The following is a 24,133-nucleotide window of genomic DNA, read 5'->3' on the forward strand; positions in this document are numbered from 1 at the left end:
TAATTATAATTCTTCTCATCCCCTTCCCTCCGGACCTCTAACGAGAGTAGACGTGCCTAAGACATTATTTCTTTTTTTCTAAATTATATTTGAGAATTTAACTAATCACAAATTCGTTCGTAAAAATAGGAGTACATAAGTTACTTGAAGCACAATATGAACAGTGTGTGACACCGTCTTACGAGCAAGAGCGAAAAAGGACTACATTTACTACGTGGGTGCGGTGAGATAGACATATTTCTCTTGTTGTTCCACTGGCCGGCAAGTCTTCTTACAGTGGACGGAAAGCTCCGTTGTACCAACTCGTCGATCGATGCCCAGTACAGTTGACCCCTCATCGCATACGCAGCAACTATACGCATTATTGAACTAGCTTATCGGTGGAATCTTGTGTTGTGATCTCTGTGGATATATGTGAGCCTGGTACAGTATAATATTCACCTGTGCAACTTATCGTCATCAACGGTCGGTGGGATTTTCTATCTGACTGATTTAATATTTACGTGGAGCTGTTTTTATCTGCCAATATTGTACATAATGTCTGTCAAACGTTCGCCGCCGCCGTCGTCTCATCTCTTACCTATTATTGATAAATCCAACATTGAGCATTATAACTCTGATTCAGCCCTAAACTCCACAATCCACTCTAACACCGAGGAGAACTATTTTAATGTTACGAAACGTCACAAACGCACTTTTGACGATGTAACAGTGGCTGATCCGTTGTCAAAAGCCCCCGATACATGCATGATGGAACTGCTCGAGGCCAAATTTGAAGCTATTTCTAACACATTACTTACCATAGTAAATCAAAATCTAGAGAATCAAAAAATTATTAAAAATATGTCCGATAAGCAGGACGAATTATATTCAAAAATTAACCTTTTAGAACGAGAAAACAATACATTTAGAAATCGTATCTCTAGCTTAGAAGAGAAGTTGGAAATCCTTCAAGCTGTTTCATTGAGGGGCTCGCTCGAAATCCGCAATATACCTAAGCAAAAAGATGAAAACAAGGAGTCCCTTATCAGAATGGTTAAGGACATCTCTGTCACCGTGGGTATGGAAAAGCCTCTTTTAGATACAGAGTTCAATAATATCCACAGGACGAAGTCAGAAGCTATCGTAGTGGATCTTACGACAGCCCTTAGGAAGGAGTCCCTTGTCTCATGCTTTAAGTCCTTCAACAAAGCTAAGAGACATCAAAAGGAACAGACTCTCAATTCGGAACATCTTCGTCTACCAGGACCTACACAGACTGTCTACCTATCTGAGTCATTGACATCTAAAACAAGACACCTTTTTTTCTTGGCACGTGAAAACGTTCGCAACAAGAGGCTTGCTGTGGCCTGGACCTCCCACGGGAAACTATATGTCAAAAAAGAGGATGCTGGTAAACCAGCTATCATAAAGGATGAATCCGACCTCTTAGCTGTCACTGGTACCTTGTGACTAGTCTCCATCCCCACGCCTCGTCTGCTTAACGGGCGTGTGTTACATGTTCAACTGTTTTTATACTTTTCTTATTTTATTTTATTTTTTATTCTTAAGTATTTCTGTAATTACAAACTCGATTACATACAAGACACACACCTCTCAAATTCACACTTTATAAATGATTTTCACTTAACATTTCTCAAGAACTTATCTCTATTTTATGTCGCCGTATGCGTGTCGCGAGCCTCTGTCGGCCAAGTCCTGGGTTATAATTTCAATAAACGTATAAATATTTTTATTGTTGTTCTGCTGAGTGAGAGAAACTCCTTTGGTTTCTCTCGTTCGGTGAAAGATGGATAACGATACCATGAATACTATTAGCCTAGGACTGGATTCGATATCGGTTGCTGACGCGTATATGTGTGACATTGATAACATTAATCATCATGTTCAAAAATATAATAACTCAGCTCTTAAGCTTATTTGTCAGAATATTAGAAGCATTAATCACAATTTCAATAGTTTCATTACTCTTTTGAATAGATCTGCTACCAGTTGGGATTTTATAGTTATGACGGAGTGCTGGCTTAATTCACTTAAATCATTTGAAGACTTCGATGGCTATAATTATATTGCAACTACTAGAAATCACACCCAAAACGAAGGTGTAGTTGTCTATTATAAGAAACAAATTAACTTAACACACGAAGAGCCACCGCTAGTAGACGCTAATTGTATAGTAGTTAAACCTAATCAGTATACCTGTATTGTTGCCATTTATAGACCTCCGCAATTCACCAATGTTTCCGAATTCTTGTTATCGTTAAATAATCTCTTATGTAAACTTTCCTCTTTCAGAAATATAATCCTTTGTGGTGATATAAACATAGACATTAAACCTTGTTCCGTTAATAAATATTCTAACGATTATCTGGATATACTGGCTAGCCATTCTCTTTTGCCATGTCACACTCTTATCACTCGCCCTCTCTCAGGCACGTGCCTTGATCACATGATGATTAAAACTAAATCAGATGCTACCTGTCTTGTTTTTGAAACTTCTATCACGGATCACGAGTGTGTTGGTTTATATATGAATATACATAATAAAATAAACTATTCACAAAATACTGGACATCGGATAGACTACAATGGGTTGGATAGAACCATAAGTAACACAAATTTTCAACAAATTCTTGAAATTTATAATGTTAATGATGCTGCAGATTGTTTTATAACTCAATTGAACTCTGCAATTAAAGCTCACACTCGGTCTGGTAAAATTCCTAGACGTAAATTGATCGTTAAACCATGGATAACTAAGGGGCTATTGAGATCTATGAAAAATAGGGATAATTTGCATAAAAAACTAAAAAGAGAACCTGACAATGACATCCTGAGATTAACTTTCAAAAGGTACCGAAACTTCTGCAATGCACTTCTTAAAAAAGTCAAAAGGAGTTACGAGAAGCAAGAACTTTATAAAGCTAAGGGTAATAAAAAGCAACTTTGGGGTGTCATTAAATCAATAGGAGGTATTAAAAAATCTTGTGACCACTCTCCTAATCTCATCTCTTCGGAAAATCCAATCGATAGTATTAATCAAGTTAATGAACATTTCGCTAACGTTGGCAAGAAACTAGCTGAGAAGGTGCCATTACTACATAACACTAATAGCAGAGCAAATAACATGTCCTTTTCACCACCTCCCATTCACTCATGTGTTTTTTTCCCTACTGACGTGGATGAAGTTACACAAATAATAAGAAACCTAAAAGACACATGCGCTGTAGGAATTGACCAGATTTCTGGATACATACTCAAAAGGTATATTGATGTTTTTGCAAGCCTGATAACCCATATCTGTAATCTGGCACTCTCAACTGGGACATTCCCTGAGGCATTCAAGGTGGCACTAATAAAACCAATTCATAAGGCTGGGGAAAGAGACTGTGTTGATAATTATAGACCTATCTCTATTTTAACCGTTTTTTCAAAAATACTCGAAAAAGTCATGAATAAACGCCTTTTACATTTCCTACGAAAACATAATCTAATTTCAAAATCGCAATACGGCTTCCAAGCGGGGTTATCTACTGATAACGCTGTACATGACCTTGTTAATTTAATAATAAAAAGTCTTGACAGTAATTTAAAGTCACTTACAATGTTTATTGATCTAGCTAAAGCTTTCGACACAGTTTCTATTCCCCTCCTGTTGACCAAACTAGAACAGATGGGAGTTAGAGGTCTAGCGTTAAAACTATTCTCTAGCTACCTAACAAACAGAAAGCAGCGTGTTAAGATAGGCCAGTGGATCAGTGATGAACTACCTGTAACTTATGGGGTCCCCCAGGGCAGCGTCCTTGGCCCCACGCTGTTTCTAGTTTATATTAATGGTCTGTGCGATTTGCAATTACCTGGCTGTCAAATTTTAACGTACGCCGATGATACAGCTCTCTTTTTTAGTGGTTCTTCGTGGCAGGATGTTTTTACTAAAGCCCAAAATGGATTTGATGCTGTATGTTCGTGGCTACAGGCTAATTCGTTGACTATTAACGTCAGTAAAACCAAACTCTTAACCCATGCACTTAGAACTGATTTCCTCCCCCACGATTCATACACCATCAAAGCCCATTCGTGTGCTGGTATATCACCTTCGTGTTGCTGTCCGGCGATAGAGAGAGCTTGTGGCATCAAATACTTAGGCGTTATCGTTGATCGGACACTTAATTTTAAACCGCATATAGACATCCTTGTTGGCAGGCTGCGTAAACTGGTTTATGTATTTAGGAATCTGCGACGCGTAGCTGACTTCAAAACAGTTCGAATGGTTTATTATGCTCTTTGCCAGTCTATAATAGAATATTGTATTAAATCATGGGGTGGTGCCGCTAAATGTCATATCCTTGAATTAGAGAGAACACAACGGTTGCTTCTTAAGGTTGGACTCGGTTTACCCTACCTGTATCCTACTGTAGAACTTTACAGGAAGTGGGATGTTTTGACCGTTAGACAAACTTTCATTCTCCAAATTATTCTTCTGCAACACTCCCAACTAGTGTTTAATCGAGACCTTTTGAACCGCCGTAGAGCAGACATTGTGTGTCAAAACCAAGCTTTCCGTACCATTCGTATGCATAACTTCTTTCCTTTTCTTGGCCCATTTCTCTATAACCATCTTAATAAAACTCTAATGGGTAGATGACCCATTGCCAAAATACAGTTGTAAGGGTACTGTATCCAACTATTTAAAAACCCTTAATTATGATGACACTGAAAAGCTTCTTACTCCATTAAAATAATATACTGACTGATCTTCAATTTAATTCCAAATTGTAACTCAATGTTTTCGTTTTTCTGTACTGCAAAGATCTAAAGTTTGAACATATAGTTATACATTAACTTATTTTATTCATTTATTTCATCTATTTATTCAGCTATTTACTACACTCAACATTATTATTATTATTTTTACCACTACATCCACGAAATACACCCCGTCCGCACACTCACACTCACACACACACACACACACAACACTACTCCTCGTTCTTATATAACCGAGTTTGTAACAAAGTAACTTAAAATATTTTCTTTGTTTAAGTAAGTTTTGATTCTCATATGTTCTGGCACATCAACAAGTCAATCATTATCCAAACTAGCATACTTTAGTTTTCTACTCGAACTTTGTGTGTTTCTTGGTGATCTGTATTACAAGTTTCTTTGAAACTTATCTCGGACACCATTCTCTCACAATTTCTAGCATTAAGGAAACTGTTCTTAGTTTTAAGGATAATACCTCTAGTAAAAATTGTGTGAGATGAATAAAGATATTATATTATTATATATTATATTATTCACGATCCGTCCATACCAGTGGGATTCAAACTCAGTTTTGCCATGTCCTAACAAATACCACGCATCCGTTACAATAGCACTCCAATGATTCCTTAACCTTTTCACCCTCCGCACCCCACACGAGGGGTGGCCGATTTAGCGTGAAAATTGATTAGGTGGTTTAAAAAATTTTGGTGTTGGAATTATTTGTTTTGTTCTCAGAACTATTTTGTTTGGGTTTACTTTTGGATTTGCGACTAATTTTGATTAATATATATTTTTTTATATTGTCCTTAAAATGACGAAGACATTTCTATAACACTACACCATTATTACTACTCACTTAGTATAAAACAAAGTCGCTCCCGCTGTCTGTTCTAGTGGTATGCTTAGATCTTTAAAACTTTGCAACATATTTTGTTGTGTGTCGAATTTTTTGTGTGTAGGAAGGTTTATGTGTGTAATTTATTAGGCAGCTCGAGCGAAGCCGCAACTGGCCACTAGTTTTGAGCATCGGCTCCTAACGAAGGACGGTTAACAACAAGGACATGGGTTTTTTGTCAGACTGAAAAAGCTGTGGCAAAAATGACATTATTGTAAAAAAAAAAAAAAACTTTTTAATTTTCGCTTCACGCAATGTCATGTTATATCAATTCACCCCCGAACTACCGCGTGATTGATCCCCGAGAGGGTTGTGTGTAAGGGCGGGTCCAAAATTGCATTCCTCTACTAATATGTACAAATGTTTGTGTGCGGTGAGGGCTTTAACAACTGTTTCAATATTTATACCTTCGGATGCTAGATAGGTTTTTGTTATTATCTGTAACGTGGTGTATTTATAACTAGCTTTTATTTTTCCGGCATGAAAGGTACATTTCAAAGGTAAATTTCAAGAAGATTGGTTGTGTAGATAGAGCGTGAAGAGGTGACAAACAAACTTACTTTCGCATTTATAATATTAGTCAGGTTAAGATTCTGTATTTTACTAGCGGCTAATCTCGGTTTAAAACTGTAATAATATTATATACCTACCTAAGCCAAACCTATCTATTAAAAAAACTCGCATAAAAAACCCGTTGCGTATTTTTCAAGATCAAAATCAAATCATTTATTCATTTGACGACCTCGGTGACGCAGTGGTAAAGTGCTTGCCTCTGAACCGAGAGGTCCCGGGTTCGATCCCCGGTCGGGTCATGATGGAAAATGATCTTTTTCTGATTGGCCCGGGTCTTGGATGTTTATCTATATATGATTTTGATGAAATTCGAAAGGTATGTAGGATCTGTCAATAGAATTTATAAGTTCGTGGGCCATCAAAATCGGTTAAGTCGTTTTTGAAATATTCACAGTTTTGTAAAAAAAACTCATCAAGAAATTATTGTGTTCGTGAGGTCTAAGTTCGCGGCGAACAATTTGTTTATTGACGTGTAAAATAGGTACCTGATATGAAGATGACATTTGACTCGCTCCATGTCGCTCGTAAGCCGTCAGCGCAATTAATCCCCCTACCTATTTGTGTGCGCATGGGCAATGGTCCGACTGGAAGTGACCTTTTGACCCCCTATGAAACAGATTTTCTCATATATTTTCATGTAAGTTAATTGTGCTTTTAATTATATTATAATCAGCACTCGGATCACAATCATAACCTGTTTTGATATACCTTTTGACTATGTACATTATGTACTTTTATATATTATTAGAAAAAAACATTGTAAGAAACAATAATGGTAAGCCGATCTGGCATGATAGGGACCAACACTGTTCAAATGAGTTTCTTTCGGCATTTCTTCTCAGCAGTGGTCGTTCCGAAATGCCAGTAGTTTGTAGCTTGTGAGAAATAACTATAAATATAAAGATTGACGAGAAAAAGTGCCTGTGAAGGTCCAATTTCTGAATAAATGATTTGAATTTGAATTTTGGATGTCATAAATCGTGTACCAACTTTTATTTCTATACCGTTTAGCCGCGTCTTCGCCGTTTAAATCCCCTTGGGAACTGATTTTTCTTCGTGTTAAATTCTTTGAAATATAATATCTGTAGCGCGTTCAAAATACACACAGCGCCATCTAGTGTTTTTATTATTGCAAAGTTCTAAAACGTGCATTTAGCGCCACAATGGAATACAGATTTTTTGGAAATCCCACGGGAACAATAGATTTTGCCCGGGACGAAAGGCACCCTGGTTTACGTCCAGGCTAAAACAGGGCGTTTTGCCGGCCCGTATGCTTCGCTGCATGTGTGATTGATTCTTACAAGGGGTGGGGTGAGTGCGCCGACTACATATAGTCGGGGTGGCAACTCATTAATATTTATTTAATATGGTCTTTGGATAGTACCTAACTACTTATAAAGAAAAAAAGATTATATATAAAGACATTTAAGTGTGTTTTTTTCTACTGTGTTATGGTTCAATTCTCTTTCATAGTAGAAACCCGTTTCCCGTGGGAATTTCGGGAAATCCCTTCTTAGTGCTCCCCTACACTGTCCTAGGAAGCTACTCACCAAATTTCAGCTTTCTACGCCCAGTAGTTTCGGCTGTGCGTTGTCTTTCAGTCAGTCAGTAACGCAAGAGTTTTATAATAGATTGTCAATACAAAACATGAAAAATGTAAATATATATATATATATATATATATATATATATATATATATATATATATATATATATATATATATATATATATATATATATATATATATATGTGGCGTATGATTGGCAAATTTGGCAATAAATCAAATAGAAATATGATATTTAATATGAAACACGAAATAGTTCGGCGTCTACACCCACCCTAAAATCGATGACGAAGCTAAACGGGAATTAAGGGCATGGATATTCATAATATTATGCCCACGGGTACTAGTTCTTAAGCGGTGGTGGTGTAATGGTTAAGACGCCCCGTCCCAGGTTCGAATCCTACTCGTGCCACATGTGTATACCAATCTGACTCATATATAGTAGTTTTCATCGACCATCACTTGCTTCCGGCGAAGGGAAACATCGTGAGGAAACCTGCACACTGGCGGACAGTTTAGTTCCCTAGTGTGTATGCGGCTACCTGCCGCTAGATGGCGGTGAGTAGTCGTAAAAGTCACGTCAGAAGGCCTTCAAGCGACTTGAATAAAATCTGACACCAGTTAGCAATAACATTGTTGTATATTTTCCCAAACGAATGCTTACACAATGAAAGGATTAATAAAAAGTACTCTAAAATATACGTTTTAATGGACATAGCAAAAGGCGGCAAAGCTTTTGTGTATCTAACATACAGTGCTGTACTCTGGCGGGATAAATGTGCAGTAATACTCCCTATTACTTGTAAAAGCAGTTATAACATATTTTATCTCCTGAAATTAATTTTATTCATAAAATGTTGACATAAAAACTCTTTGCTAAGATTTAAAAAAGTATCGTTCGTTCTTAGACGGAGCATCTCGAAATAAGGGACTTACAAGCAAATATGTTATAAATATTATTATATTTTTTGCGAACTAAATTCTTATCTAAATACATATTAATATTATATTATAAAAATACTCGTATTAATCAAATGAATAAATAAGCAAATTTTTGAAAAATATTAAGCTACCAAAAGTTTATGCCTCTGGACAAATAAATAATAACAAATCACTTTATTGCCAAACTTAGCAATACATAGTTTAATATTCATAACATATTATAATAGTCATTTCACATATATATAACAAGGTGACAAAGGAATCTCTCAGCTTCTGTTATACCAAAAAGTAATCGCATTCATAAAATAAAAAAAAATAAAAAACAAATCGCATTATACCCCTTAACAACTACCCAATCAATCACAAAACAAGATATTTAAGGGCGTCGCTTGTTATTCAGGCGATTATTTATTTATTTGCGAGGGTGAAATAACAATTTTTCAACCCCTAAAAAGGTGGTGATTAGGAGCGATGTGTTTGTCGATTTTTTGGTTACGAAATATTGACACGGCTATTAGCTTGAGTTTTTGGTTGTTTAATAGACTTGTCACACGTCATTATAATCTTTCACTTATGTGTGGTGCCGCCCTAGAATACAGGACCATTTTGTGGATTTCGTAAGAGGCGACTAAGGCAATAAGCAACAAAAGTATTACCAAAGACGTCACAATATAAAATTAACGAAACGAATTTTAAAAATTCCGTTTATTTTGGCGTCACAGCTCCGACACATTCGGAGCTGTGACGCCAAAATAAACGGACCTAACACGCGAGGCGACATACCCTACACGTACCCTACATGCTGTACAACATATGCTTTTATAGTAATGTTATATAGACTTTGGCAGTTTCAACGTACCTACATTGCTGGCTGGTTTACCAGCAAAAGCTCACAAAACACGCAATGCAATTCAATATTCTTTCGCGTTGGCATCTGAATTCGCCATTAGTGTAGGAGCCGTTATGTTCTAAAATAAAAAATAAATATCATTGATAATACTCAACGGCCCACAAAGCTTGTGTCGCGGGTCCGATAAACACAACCTCAGAAAGGGACACAACACAACCAAAATATAGGATCAATTGCCCGCGCTGAGGATCGAACCCAGGACCTACAGATAGCGGGCGTGGCGACCACCACGCCACGGAGGTCGTCAATCCTAGTTGTTCATCATTATATACTTATAATACTCGTGTCAAATTTTATTCAAGTAAATAAATAAATAAATATATTAGGACAAATCACACAGATCGAGCTAGCTCCAAAGTTCGAGACTTGTGTTATAGGATACTAACTCAACGATACTATATTTTATAACAAATACATATATAGATAAACATCCAAGACCCGGGCCAATCATTAGAAAGAAAAAGATCATTTTCCAGCATGACCCGACTTGGGTTCAAACCCGGGACCTCTCGGTTATATTAAGAAAAATAACAAGCACTTTACCACTGCGCCACCGAGGTCGTCGAAACTTAAGACTTCCTTAAGACACCTGACAAGACTTGCGACTACGTACCGACATTTAGTGGCAGATAAACATGAACTAAACTGTCCACCAGTGCGCAGGTTTCCTCACGATGTTCTCCTTCACCGGAAGCAAGTGGTGGTCGATGAAAACTACTATACATGAGTCAGATTGGTATACAAACTAATGTGGCGTGAGTAGGAATCTAACCTGGGAATCAACCTTTCGATCACAGGCGGTGATCACGGTCATAATTACAGTGAGTCGCCACAGCTTCACCCTAGTTGTTCAACCCTGCGTATTTCGCAACCAGAAAATAATCCTCTCAAAACGTAATTCAATTACATACAGATTGACTGTCTATCCGACAGATGGCTAAGTGGCACCAATTAAGCTTAAAGTCCCCGAATAAATTTATAAAATATACTAGATTTCGCCTACAAATTCGCCCGAGTTTATATCGTGCGCTCGCTCATAACTTTGTTGTCGATATCTCGGGTTCTAAGCAACGTATCGCGATGAAACCTATACGAGATTTTAAGTTAGACCATCTTCTATGCAACTGTGAAAACCGCATCAAATTCCATCTAGTAGTTTTTGCGTGATGTGCGAGCAAACATAGACAGACAAATATTCTAAAAAAGTCGTTTTGGCGTCTAATAGGCCCATAAAACACACCATAATTATTTTTCTTAATATAATTTATGTACAGACAAAGCTCTCAAAGTTTTATTATATATACCTACGATAAGATTAGTGGGTTTAGATGGATGGGATAGCTGAAGCCAAGAAGTGTCCAGAAGACCCAAAAGAAGTCAGGATGACGCTTAAATGACGGCTAGAGAAAGAAAGACAGATTAACTCTATTCGACCCATGGAATTAGTAGTTACTCAATCCATGATTCGACCATTTACAGAAGAAATTTTAGAGTGAGTTGCACCGTCAAATTTTACGTTGATTTTAACCGGCGCGCCGCTGACGTTTAGACAAAATGGCGTTGGTACTTTGCGTTTATCTGCGCACGTCAACGTCAACGTCAAAATTGACAGTACAACCCATCGTAAGTTATATCTATGTATTGAAACGTATTTTTTATCGTTTTTATTATAATATTATTATGATATTACATAAATTATCAATAATAGAAATTGTATCCATTTGAAATTTAAATTTTATATGAACTAATTTTATACATGAGTCAGATTGAAAACTACTATACATGAGTCAGATTGGTATACAAACTAATGTGGCGTGAGTAGGAATCTAACCTGGGAATCAACCTTTCGATCACAGGCGGTGATCACGGTCATAATTCCAGTGTGTCAATTCATGTATACTAATTTTATGTACACAATAAATGATTTGAGCTGAATTGAATTGAAACATATATTAAGCAATGCCTTCACACCCATTAATCTACCTTCTCTTTGTCACCAGATGTGTGTTGAGCGATACCCTGGCGGCTGAATAGCATGGAGACAGCCTGGCTGGTACTAGCCGCCGTGGCCCTCACGGCGCACGCGCAGAATAACAGAAGTAAGTTCCCATTAGCGTTTCGTCCGCTGCGGCCGCGCTGGTGTTACAATTTTTCAAATTTTAGCAAAGACAAGAATTAGTTTTAAGTACTATGTGACTTTAAAATAATTAATCTGTACTGTAGTAGTCAATTTTATGAATGATTGATTTTGGAAATGATTCCTTCGTCATGAAAATTGACGGATCGTAATGACAGCGCCAGGCCGCAGCGGTCGATACGATCTGAGGACCACTTATGGCAATTAATACCCGCACACTAGCGCCACCTCACATTTTTATTAACATCTTTTATTTCTTAGAGAAAATTAGAAAAATATTTAAACAGATTAATATGCCACACTAAATAAAGAATTTCAGTAAAAAATATTATAGTTTTCCATTGCACAATGTAGTCACAGTGGATTAATTCGAAAACTGTGGCCACTAAATTCCCTGTCTACTGTGTTCACATTATAGAAATCTTTCTACTAAAATTAAATAAATAAATATATTAGGACAAATCACACAGATTGAGCTAGCCCCAAAGTAAGTTCGAAACTTGTGTTACGGGATACTAACTCAACGATACTATATTTTGTAACATATACATATATAGATAAACATCCAAGACCCGGGTCAATGATCTTTACCACTTCCACCGAGGTCGTCAATTGTCAATTCTTTATGTATTGGGGCGTAATCTTTTTTTTTATAATATATACATACATATATATTCAGTACAAAAATTACAGATATACTTACATTTACAATTACCAAACTGCGAAAATCTCGCAGTGTTTATCTGTGTTCGAGGTGAGTTCCTAATACATTTCTGTATAAAGTATTTTTTAGCCTATGTGATCACTACTATAAATCTCGTGTAGTTCTGTATCTGTTAAAAAGCTCATTTTACTTATATGTGTGTGTTATTCCCAAGTATCCTAAATGTTCTGTCTTAACACTTAGTCAAAATTCAATAAAATTGACAAGATAAATAGGTATATAGTAAAATAGTTCCAGATTCGCAAAAACTTCTCACCCCGGCGCAGTCAACGTTAAGAAAACAAGCGCCTATTTTATTTTAGCGAAATAACAATTATTGTTAATTGATGCGCCACCCCTACACTTCCCGTCTAGCCGCCATTTGCTATACGTCAACAAAATGGCGGTTCCCGCCTTTTGTTTGTTTTCGTTATTGTTTTGTTCGCGGGCAATGTTTTCCCGCGTGCTTATTACTCATAGGTTATTTTGTGTTGCAAAAAATTCGAATTTCAATATGATTTTCTTGTTTATTACGATATTTTCATTTTTTATTTTTTTATAAATCTATCAAAACTGTGCAAATGTATAATTTATATCGAATACACACTATGGAATATCTAGAAAAATGTAATGTAATTTTTTGATCTGTAAAATACATTCTCCCTTTAAAATTATCGAATACTTGAAATTATTGTAAAATCAACTGCTGTACTACAAAACATTTTATTCTATATTTATTACAAAAGATATTTCAAAGAAGCGCGAAAGAAATCGAAGCGGCAGTCTGCATCTGCACAGATTATTAATTCGCACTCCATATCTAAACTTGGACGATAAATCCTTGCAAAAACTTGCTCCATTCGTTTCGCACAGACTGACATCTTTAGAATATATTTATTGCGATATTGCACGCATGGTTCAAGTCTCGGCCCGTCTCAGCTTTGATCGGGTAAAACCGTAATACACTACTTATACACCCTAACCTTTATCAAGAATTACACTGTCTATTGGTGAAAACTGTACGAAAATCCGTCCAGTAGTTTTGAGTTAATCGAGCTCATACAGACAGACGCAATTCGCCATCTTTTTATGTATGTGTTAACTATAGTATTTTGTTACGATCCAAATATTAGATTATGAATAGTTTAGAGTCTGTTTGCACCTCGGTGGCGCAGTGATAAAGCGCTCGCCTCTGAACCGAGAGATCCCGGGTTCGATCCCCGGTCTGGTCATGATGGAAAATGACCTTTTTCTGATTGGCCCGAGTCTTGTATGTTTATCTATATATGTATTTGTTATAGAATATAGTAGGTATGTTAGTATCCCGTAACACAAGTCTCGAACTTACTTTGGGGCCAGCTCAATCTGTGTGATTTGTCCTGATATATTTGTTTATTTGTTTATTAGACGATGGCCCTCGGTTTCTGTCACGTGGACACTCCTTCAGGACGGTCGTGGGTGACACACTTCTGCTGCCGTGCCAGGTGCAGAACCTGGGTGAGTCTACAACTTTATTATCAGCTCCTGCTTTCTTTATTCGGGATTGGACCCTGGGCTCCGAGGCTCTATGGCGGCGGAAGTAAACGGGAAAACGCACAAATGTGTCTTACCATTATTATTTGGAATCGGTAAAAATTATCTATAATACGTTTTGCTTGAATTGTATTACACTGTATAATAATTTGAAGATTTGGCTATGATTCGTCGGCTGGGTGACGTCGACCCTTTTTGGAAATGCTATGGTTGCCTATCAACTGTGTGCCCTCAGTCGCCTGATACGACATCTTCACGTTCGAAACTACCGAACCGATTTCAAAAATTATTTCACCATTAGAAAGGTACATTATCCGAGATTAATATCCTAATAATATCCTTACTAATATTATAAATGCGAAAGTAAGTTTGTTACCTCTTCACGCTCTATCTACTCGACCGATCTTGTTGAAATTTTGTATACATGTAGTTTGACGTACGGAGAAGGACATAGGGACCTTTCATCCCGGAAAAACAACTGTTCCCGAGGGAAATTCACGCGGGCGAAGTTGAGGGCAAAAGCTAGCTAAACTCCCACGGCAACGTAGCCCCGGGCAACGCTAATCTATATATATATATAAAACTCTTGCGTTACTGAGTGACTAACTGACAGACAACATACAGGCGAAACTACTGGGCGTAGAAAGCTGAAATTTGGTGTGTAGGTTCCAAAGACAGTGTAAGGGAGCATAAGATAGGCACTAGAATTTCCTGAAATTCCCACGGGAAACAGATTTTTACTCACGTACGAAGTTGTGAGCAAAAACTAATACTATTAATAATTTTGCAGGATCCTTAGTGTTACTATGGCGACGAGGCCCGGCTGTGCTGACCGCTGCCAGTTTGATGGTAACCAGAGACGAGAGGTTCCGGCTGGTCGACGGTTACAATCTGCAGATTACCGACGTGGGACCCCAGGTCTGTATTTCACAAACTTTTATTTAGTTTTGTGGCGACATCTATCACGCCACATATACAACACATACAAAAAGCAGATTATACAAGTCACGTAGAAGATTCACGACTCTACGGACAGCTGGCGCTACGGTCGACTCACTGACAGAAGCTGACAAGCCTAGACCGCGCAAACAGAGCGTTTTCTATTGGAAGCATATATACAACCTCCGACACGACACCGTCTGCCGCGTGCGGTCCCCGGCGCCGCACCAGCCTGGCGGGAAGATCTTCCCTGTGGTGGCGGTCGAGCATGATCACCTCGCTCCCGCTACAGAGTTTCACCTGTCCCATTGTTTGTAATCAAATCTTGTGAGTTCACAAAAGCCATGCTAAATTGTTGTCTGGCTAAGCAACTGAAGTGATGTTGGTGTAATGGTTGGGACGCCCGCCTGTTGATCGAAAGGTCTCAGGTTCGTATCCTACTCGTAGGATATGAGTATTGTATACCAATCTGACTCATATATAGTAGTTTTCATAGACCACCACTTGCTTCCGGTGAAGGAAAACATCGTGAGGAAACCTGCACACTAGTGGACATTCTTCATGTTGACATACGTCGACACGAATCAACGAATATGTTCATTGTATTTATTTGCTCGATCGTTCGTTCGGTTCGTTCGTTCGTTCCCCACGAGAGCGAAGCCCCGCGGCGCAGCTAGTATATTTGTCACTCAATTACGCAAAATTTCCTGGGCAGATTACGATAAAATTTGGTATACGAAAATAATACCTATATATCCTAGCACATAGGGTACATTTTATAGCAAAATACCCATGGGAGCGAAGCCGCGGGTGCGCAGCTAGTGTATTCATAAGTTGGAGACAAATTCCAAGCTTTTGTTTTTTATTACCTTCAGTAATATTCACGTCCCCTAACCCCACGCACAGTCTATTATCACCATCACTGCCCCTTCCAAGTCATTTCACATCACGCGTCACCGAACCAATGGTCACCCTAGCTAGCAAATATAAGCTGACCTTACAATGAGGGCGCCACTGTCGCATAAAAAATGGGAAATTTGACAGCGTTTATTTAGTTCGCTCTCCCGCCACGTCCCGACTCAAACGGGACGTGAATTAAATGGCTGATTATATTTCATTTTACGGGCGAAAAAATCGAAAGAGCTTATTCATGAGCTTCCGAGCTTTTGGAGGCACGGTCTGAAAAACTACGGACACAAAAAGCACACAAAAAATAAGTTTTAGAACATACTTATAGTTAAGAACTTATTACTAATAATTATTTCTTTTTCGTGTGTGTTAAATTGTTTTACAATGGTCTCAGATTTTATTCAAGTCGCCTAAAGGCATCTGACATGACTTTCGATCACAACTACCTTTCCGTGTCTAGTGGCAAGTAATAGCATACACATGAACTTAAAGGTTAAGATTTTCTCACGATGTTTTCCTTCGCCGGAAGCAAGTGGTGGTCGATGAAAACTACTATACATGAGTCAGATTGCATATAAACTCATGTGGCATGAGTAAGATTCGAACCTAGGGCCTTTCGCTTTGACGACCTCGGTGGCGCAGTGGTGAAGTGCTTGCCTCTGAACCGAGAGGTCCCGGGTTCGATCCCCGGTCGGGTCATGATGGAAAATGATCTTTTTCTGATTGGCCCGGGTCTTGGATGTTTATCTATATATGTATTTGTTATAAAATATAGTATCGTTGAGTTAGTATCCGATAACACAAGTCTCAAACTTACTTTGGCGCTAGCTCAATCTGTGTGGTTTGTCCTAATATATATTTATTTATAACTTTTGACTAGGGTTTCGTCTTCTCTCGAAAATTGGACCCTTACAGGGGTAATTTTTATATGCTACTAGCATCCCATCCCGACTTCCCTCTGGTAAAAACATAGTAAATATGTATAACACCCAAACCTTCCTCAGGAACCACACACTAAGTATATATTGATGAAAACCGCATGAAAATCCGTGTAGTTTTTGAATTTATCCCGCGAACAGACAGACAGACACAGCAGAGGACTTTGTTTTATCATATGTAAGGATATACTTAGTAATATCTAAAAAATCTACAAACTACTGGCATTTCGGAACGACTAACTGCTTTGAAGAAACGTTTTTATTTCGCTCCCAAACATTGAAAAAGATAATCCCAATTAAATGTTTTTAAACCCAAATACAGGGATGCCAGATACCAGTACCTATATTAACGCTAAGAGTGAATTGCACCAGGACTTTAACAGGCGGCGCGCCGCTGATGTTTAGACAAAATGGCGGCGTGGGTATTTTACGTTTTTGCGCAGGTGTGTTTTTGTGCGCAGCTTAAAGTTAACGCCAAAGTTGACTGTGCAACCCACTCTAAATGCTGGTAAATATATGATAATTGACGTATAAATTCTAGAGTTGTTATTTTTTACGCACCGCATCGCTCGATTTTCCCTTTTTGTTCCCCCGTCGTGGTTTTACGGAACATTATGGGATGATAAGTTGCTTTGAAGTGTATTTCTCTATAGATGACTGGCTGCGCCCCGGGGCTTTTCTCCCGTGGGAATTTTGGGATAAAGTATAGCCTATAGCAATCTTGGATAATGTACCTTTGTAATGGTGAAAGAATTTTTGAAATATGTTGCTCCAAGTTATATTCTACCCGTGTACCAAATTTCATAATAATCCGTCTAGTAGATTTCGCGTGAAAGAGTAACAAACATACACACGAACTTTCGCATTTACAATATTAGTAGAATATGCAGGTCAGAATGGACAATGCTCAAGAAACTATGGAAAAATTACCCAAGAGTGAATAGTAATTTTCGTCTGAACTTTTACTATTTGGAGGCACGGCAGTGCCCTCGCCAAGTCGAGCAAAATATGTTTTACTAACTATCGTACGTTTATATGCACAGTAGCGCCATCTACTTTATAAAGCGCCGTTGAATATCAGACTTTTTGATCGAATCCTATCTACGGGAATCTCGTAATTTCGAGATAAAATCCCTGTGTAATGTATGTATGTTTATATCGAAAGTTATCCTGTTGCAAATAATGCGATAACTTTCGAACCGTTGGTCTAATTTTGATGAAATTTAAAAGATATATAGGATCTGTCAATAGATTTTTTAAGTTCGTGGGGCATCAAAATCGGTCAAGTCGTTTTTGAAATATTCACATTTTTTTAAAAACTCATCAAAAATGTGTTGTGTTCGCGAGATCTAAGTTCGCGGCTACTAAAACTTACACTAGTTTATCTAAAATATGACATTTTAGATAAACTAGTGTAAGTTTTAGTAGCCGCGATATTATTTAATTCTCACTAGATACTACTACTTAATAAACGCATAATATTATTTAATTCTTTCCAGGATGCGGGCGACTATGTCTGTCAGATCTCTGATCGCATCGCACGGGACCAAGTCCACACTGTGGAGGTGCTCGTCCCGCCGAGCGTGAGAGCTTCACCGGAGTCGAAACACGCAGCGGCGCGGAGAGGCGGCGCTGCCGTCTTGGAGTGCCGAGCGTCAGGAAACCCTGTGCCTAGCGTTGTGTGGACTAAGCTTGTGAGTCAATAATATTTTGGGTCCGGTCCCATTGTTCCGTCGTGCCACGTTGTGTTGTTTCCAATATTATTATAATCATAATCATTCGTTTATTCGCAATAAATACATTGAGACGTGCATAGATTTTACATCAAATTATATCAAAAAAATCAAAATCAAATCATTTATTCAGAAATTAGGCCTTCACAGGCACTTTTTCACGTCATATTCTACTAGGTATACTGAAACATATTATGATTGTGATATGAAGTGCTGATGAAAGGAAACAAAAAAACCAACCAAACCAAACAAAAAAAACTTTTAATAAAAGACATAATATTTTTCTAAAAGTTTTTAAACTTTTAATAAAAGATATATGCTTTTTTTGCCGACCAAAGCCGGAACGGGCCGGTAATAATCTAAATTGTTTCGAATCAAGAACTGTCCTATACATTGAAACAGTCGACCTTGTTCCAGAATGAGTCCACGGCACGACTGGGTGAGGGCGCCCAGCTACAGCTCCCTCGCCTGGAGCGGCGACACAGCGGCCGATACGCGTGTACCGTTGACAATGGTGTGGGCCCACCTATCGTCACTGAGTTTCAGCTACAAGTGCTATGTAAGTCACACACTTTCATCTAAGATCTACAGGGAGAAGAGAGAGAGAGAGAGAGAGAGAGAGGTGTTTAGCAACTCCAACTGCCTCGTCTGGAACGGCGAAAGAGCTCATCGTCATCATATCGATCGTGTCATTTCTAATACTGGTGTCAGATTTTATTCAAGTCTCCTAAAGACATATGATTTGTACTCACCGCCATCTAGCGGCAGGTAGCCGCATACACTCTAGTGAACTAAACTGTCCACCAGTGTGCAGGTTTCCTCACGACGTGTCCCTTCACCGGATGTAGATGGTGGTCTATGAATACTGGTATATATGAGTCAGATTGGTACACAAACTCATATGGCACGAGGCGTCTTTACTACTAGTAACTAGTATATATATATATATATATATATTTTCCTTTCATCAGCACTTAATCACAATCATAATATGTTTCAGTATACCTTTTGACCATGTTCTTTATTGTGTACTTACATGTTATATTACTGATAAAAAATTATACATAAATTTATATTTAAAAAATGGTAAGCCCTTCTGGCATAATAGGGATCAACACTGTTTCAATGAGTTTCTTTCGGCATTTCTTCTCAGCAGTGGTCGTTCCGAAATGCTAGTAGTTTGTAGCTTTGGTAAACATCATTTAATTTAGAATATGACGTGAAAAATTGCCTGTGAAGGCCTAATTTCTGAATAAATGATTTGATTTTGATTTTGATTTTGACTACATCAAAATAGCGAGAGTTGCTTTCTTAGCGTGTCGGCGAATCGACAGAATTCACGAGGAACTAAACAACGCCACCGACACAGAATTTCGTCCTCATTTCTGATGGTTCGCTCTTCTTAGTCGCGATATACCAATCTAACTCATATAAATATATAGTAGTTTTCATCGACCACCACTTGCTTCCAGTGAAGGACAACATCGTGAGGAAGCCTGCACACTGGTTGACAGTTTAGTTCACTAGTGTGTACGCGACTAGGCGTGTTAGATGCCTTTAGGGGACTTGAATAAAATCTGACACCAGTGTTAGCAATATCACACTCGATATGCTGATGATAATCTCGATATGGTCACCGACATCCCTAAGATAGAAGAAAGATATCACAAACTGAAATCTAAATTATTATACAGAAATTAATAACTCGTATTTGTGTATACCAAAAAGAGCTTCCTCTCAGTATAATGTTCCGGTGAGACTCACAACTCTGGTCTTCCGAGGACCCGATCAGTTGTCACATTGACAAATCATCCTTGACACCACACTCTTCGAAATTCTGGTGTTCAAATATGTGTGTTCTGTTCCAGATCCCCCAGAGATCACGGTGGAGCGCTCGTGGGTGCACACGGGCGAGGGATTCCGAGCTGAGTTGCTGTGCACTGTCCACGCAGATCCACCAGCTGAGGTGAAGTATATTCCTCTCTCTCATTTCCAAGTGTTTCCCGCTTCGCCGCGAAGCCCAGGTTCAGGGAAATAGTGAATCTGAAACTTGTGTTTCGATCGACGATTCTGTCATTTTTCAACCGGTTGCATGTCTAACGTCGATCCTCTATGGGAATGTTATTGTAGCCTATCAAACAATATAGAGTGGTCTTATTCTAGGGCATAGCGCACGCCACGGATATAATTGTGTATTGGTAATTTGGGTAATTATATATACGTATAATAAAGCATACATAGGGACAGACACCGGGAAGCGACTTTGTTTTATACTATGTAAATTACTATGTACTTTCTAGCTAATAGGCAATAAATTAACTAAGATTTTACATTGATTGTTTGTTTAAAGGGAAATTCACAATTATATATAACACGACAGGTATTAAACGCACACATACCTTATTCATTTCACAGAGGTTTCGGAGCTTGTTACTACAAAGTTACTTGTTACGTCTGGGATATAAAAAAGTTATGTGCGCGTGTAATACCTGTCGTTTAATAAATAATCATAATAAATAAATATATTAGTAAAAACCACACAGATTGAGCTAGCCCCAAAGTAAGTTCGAGACTTGTGTTATGGGATACTAACTCAACGATACTATATTTTATAACAAATACATACAAGACCCGGGCCAATCAGGAAAAGATCATTTTCCATCATGACCCGACCGGGGTTCGAACCCGGCACCTCTCGGTTCAGAGGCAAGCAATTTACCACTGCGCCACCGAGGTCGTCAATAAATCATGCAATGCGAAAGTTGAAAAGGGGGTAATTAACAAATCGTTTAATGTTTTAGGTGTCGTGGTATCAAAATTCGTTTCCGCTGAGCGCGTCGGAGCGCATCACCATGTCTGCGAGAGGGAACAACCACACGCTTCTCATCGCCAACGTGCAGCCCGAGGACTTTGGCAACTACAGGTGAACATTTTTTTTTTTTTGGCCGTTTTGTAACACACGACGGATGATGGAAGGCCGACGTACTTAGCTATTTTCGTTACTATTACGTACACAAAACGTTAAACGTAATAATTACACCTGGGTCAAAATTAATTATATTTATTATCATTCATAACCTCTGGTTCTTGTTGACTGGTAGAGAAGTTAGTTAAAAGGCGTTAAGTCCATTTTTTTTGTAATTTTGAGCAGCAATAAATGCAAGGAATAAATTATATAGGTATATCTATCTATAAATACATATATTTGGACAAATCACGGATAGAGCTACCCTCAAAGTAAGTTCAAAGACTTGTGTTATGGGATACTATCTCAACGATACTATATTTTATAACAAATACATATAAAATAAACATCCAAGACCCGGGCCAATAAGAAAAAGATCATTTTCCATCATGACCCGACCGGGGATCGAACCCGTGACCTCCCGGTTCAGAGGCGAGCACTTTACCACTGCGCCACCGAGGTCGTCATCTATCTGTGGCGACACTTACCACGCCACATGCACAACGCCGCAGATGTAAAAAGCCGACCAAACGCAACGACTACATCAGCCACGTAAAAGATTTACGACACCACGGACAGATGGCGCTACGGTCGACTCACTACAGAAGCTAACAAGCCTAGACCGCGCAGACAGTACGTTTACGATTGGAGGCATATATATACAACCTCCGACATAAAACCGTTTGCCGCGTGCAGTCCCCAACGCCTAGCGACGGGAAGATCTTCCATGAGGTGGCGGTCGAGCATGATCACCTCGCTACATATCTTTCTATTTATCTAAAGTTTTTAAAACAAATAAATAAATAGAAAAATACAAAACCCCCGTAGCTGCGTGGCGGACAACAGCCTGGGCCGCGCGCGGCAGCACGTGGAGGTGTCGGGACGGCCGGGCCCCGCGCGCTTCACGTCGCCGCCGCTGGCGCGCCGCGCCGCCGTCTACGACCTCGCCTTCGCCGTCGACAGCTATCCGCCGCTCGACGAGCTCCGTCTGCTTTACAGGCAGTTGGCGGTGAGTTTTCATTATGCTCAGATCCTATGAAACCTATGAAATATTTTTTTTATTTGATGAATGTACAAATATGGTGATTTTTTTTAATTATCATGAAAAAATATACAATTATATAAGAACTAAATTAAAGCTAAAATTAAAACTCAGTTATAAATACATATTAAATTAATTTAAATAAAAAAATGATGGTAAAATAAACATGGAAGCAATCATCCCGACCTATTCTGCCATTGTGTAAGCATGCGAAAATTACAAAGAAAATATTTTAGAGAAACACAATATTACATTTTTCCATGTGCTAGTCAAGTAAAAAATAATAATCACCCGATCATTTTCCTCCAGTTAAGTATTTTATTTTTTATGTCACCCTATATATAGTTGTGTAATATGAATCAACGACAAGGATTTTTACCAAATTTAAATCTTGCCTTAACAATACGCTGATGAAAAAACAAACAAAACCACGGGCTGTAATAGTTGGAAACATAAAACTGGACCACATTACGTTAACTAATAATAATCAGTTATTATATCTTGTTCATTTTACTTGTAAGAATAAATAACAGTATCATCAATATAGCTGAGATATATAACATAAAAATAACTAATCCAAATAAACCATTTCTACTCGATAGAAATAGGTTTCCCTAAACCGTTTGTTACCGTAAAGTTTATATTTGACAGCTCTAGTACTGACAAAGAAGAAATTGAATTATGTAGACATCAATGTAGTATATGAAAATATTCACGGGACAAATCGAACGAGAGAACCGCGGCTTACAAAAAGATGCTGGCCATATTATGTCTTAACAACATATGGCGACTAAACCGATTAGTTTATACGCTGTGGATCTGTTCATTGCTCTTGAAACAGAAAAAGAACCAATCAACTATCAAATTTGTTTAGTCGGTTATCAACATCTCTATTTGAGGCAATCGTAGGTTTCGAAATCCTATACTATTTATTGAATGTTTAAACTTCAGAAGCCAGTGGACAATGTGAACATTAATTTATTATGCTAATCTCGTCGATATCAAAGCTAAACAACTGAATATATATGCACTTTTTTCTGATAGCACGTAATCACCGCAGCCTTCAAATCCGAATCACGCGTCACCGAAAATTATTATTAAACTGTGGTAATATTTCCAATTATCTTTTCCCAGATCAACGAGTCGTTCCAGCAACCAGGTCGCTGGCACGACGTGGTGCTGCCCGCGCCCGAGCCCGCCGGCTCCCTCACCCACCGCGTCAGCTACGAGCTGAGGGGGTTGCAGCCGGGGGCTGTGTATGAGGCTATTGTGCAGGCTAAGAACAGATATGGATGGAATGAGGTGGGTAAAAACAAGTTGATTAACAGCTTAGGAAAATATAACACGACTAGGAATGCTAATACCACTAGTTGACCTGCCCCGGCTGTAAACATTCTTCACAATAAAATAATTAATGTGGAGATTTTCATTTCGTACATTAAGTATTAACTCAAAATTAATAGAATGAACATCGCTTGTAAGAGATCACTGGGGGCAGCCCCCCTAGAAAATATCTCGATACGCCCAATGGCTAAAAATGGGGGGAAATGGTCGCAGAATACGCTGGCGTTATCATGGATTATAA

General features: G+C 38.4%; 1 protein-coding gene across 7 annotated transcripts in view; it reads left to right on the top strand.

The window, feature by feature from the left end:
- The window catches only part of LOC128682244 (lachesin-like), a 107,938-nt gene that overhangs the window by 81,927 nt on the left and 1,878 nt on the right, over positions 1 to 24,133 (top strand). For 5 of the 7 annotated variants that reach the window (XM_053766867.1, XM_053766868.1, XM_053766869.2 and 2 more), the window contains 9 exons: positions 11,650 to 11,748; positions 13,897 to 13,986; positions 14,813 to 14,940; positions 18,308 to 18,502; positions 18,944 to 19,100; positions 20,410 to 20,507; positions 21,343 to 21,464; positions 22,335 to 22,515; positions 23,683 to 23,850. In XM_053766867.1, the coding sequence (XP_053622842.1) occupies positions 11,685 to 11,748; positions 13,897 to 13,986; positions 14,813 to 14,940; positions 18,308 to 18,502; positions 18,944 to 19,100; positions 20,410 to 20,507; positions 21,343 to 21,464; positions 22,335 to 22,515; positions 23,683 to 23,850 (1,203 nt within the window). In that variant the 5' untranslated portion in view covers positions 11,650 to 11,684. Of the gene's footprint in view, positions 1 to 11,409; positions 11,530 to 11,649; positions 11,749 to 13,896; positions 13,987 to 14,812; positions 14,941 to 18,307; positions 18,503 to 18,943; positions 19,101 to 20,409; positions 20,508 to 21,342; positions 21,465 to 22,334; positions 22,516 to 23,682; positions 23,851 to 24,133 lie in introns of those variants that run through there. The other 2 variants (XM_053766870.2, XM_053766873.1) reach the window with 2 other exon arrangements.

Source organism: Plodia interpunctella, chromosome 29, assembly GCF_027563975.2.
Source record: "Plodia interpunctella isolate USDA-ARS_2022_Savannah chromosome 29, ilPloInte3.2, whole genome shotgun sequence".
Taxonomy (NCBI): Eukaryota; Metazoa; Arthropoda; class Insecta; order Lepidoptera; family Pyralidae; genus Plodia; species Plodia interpunctella.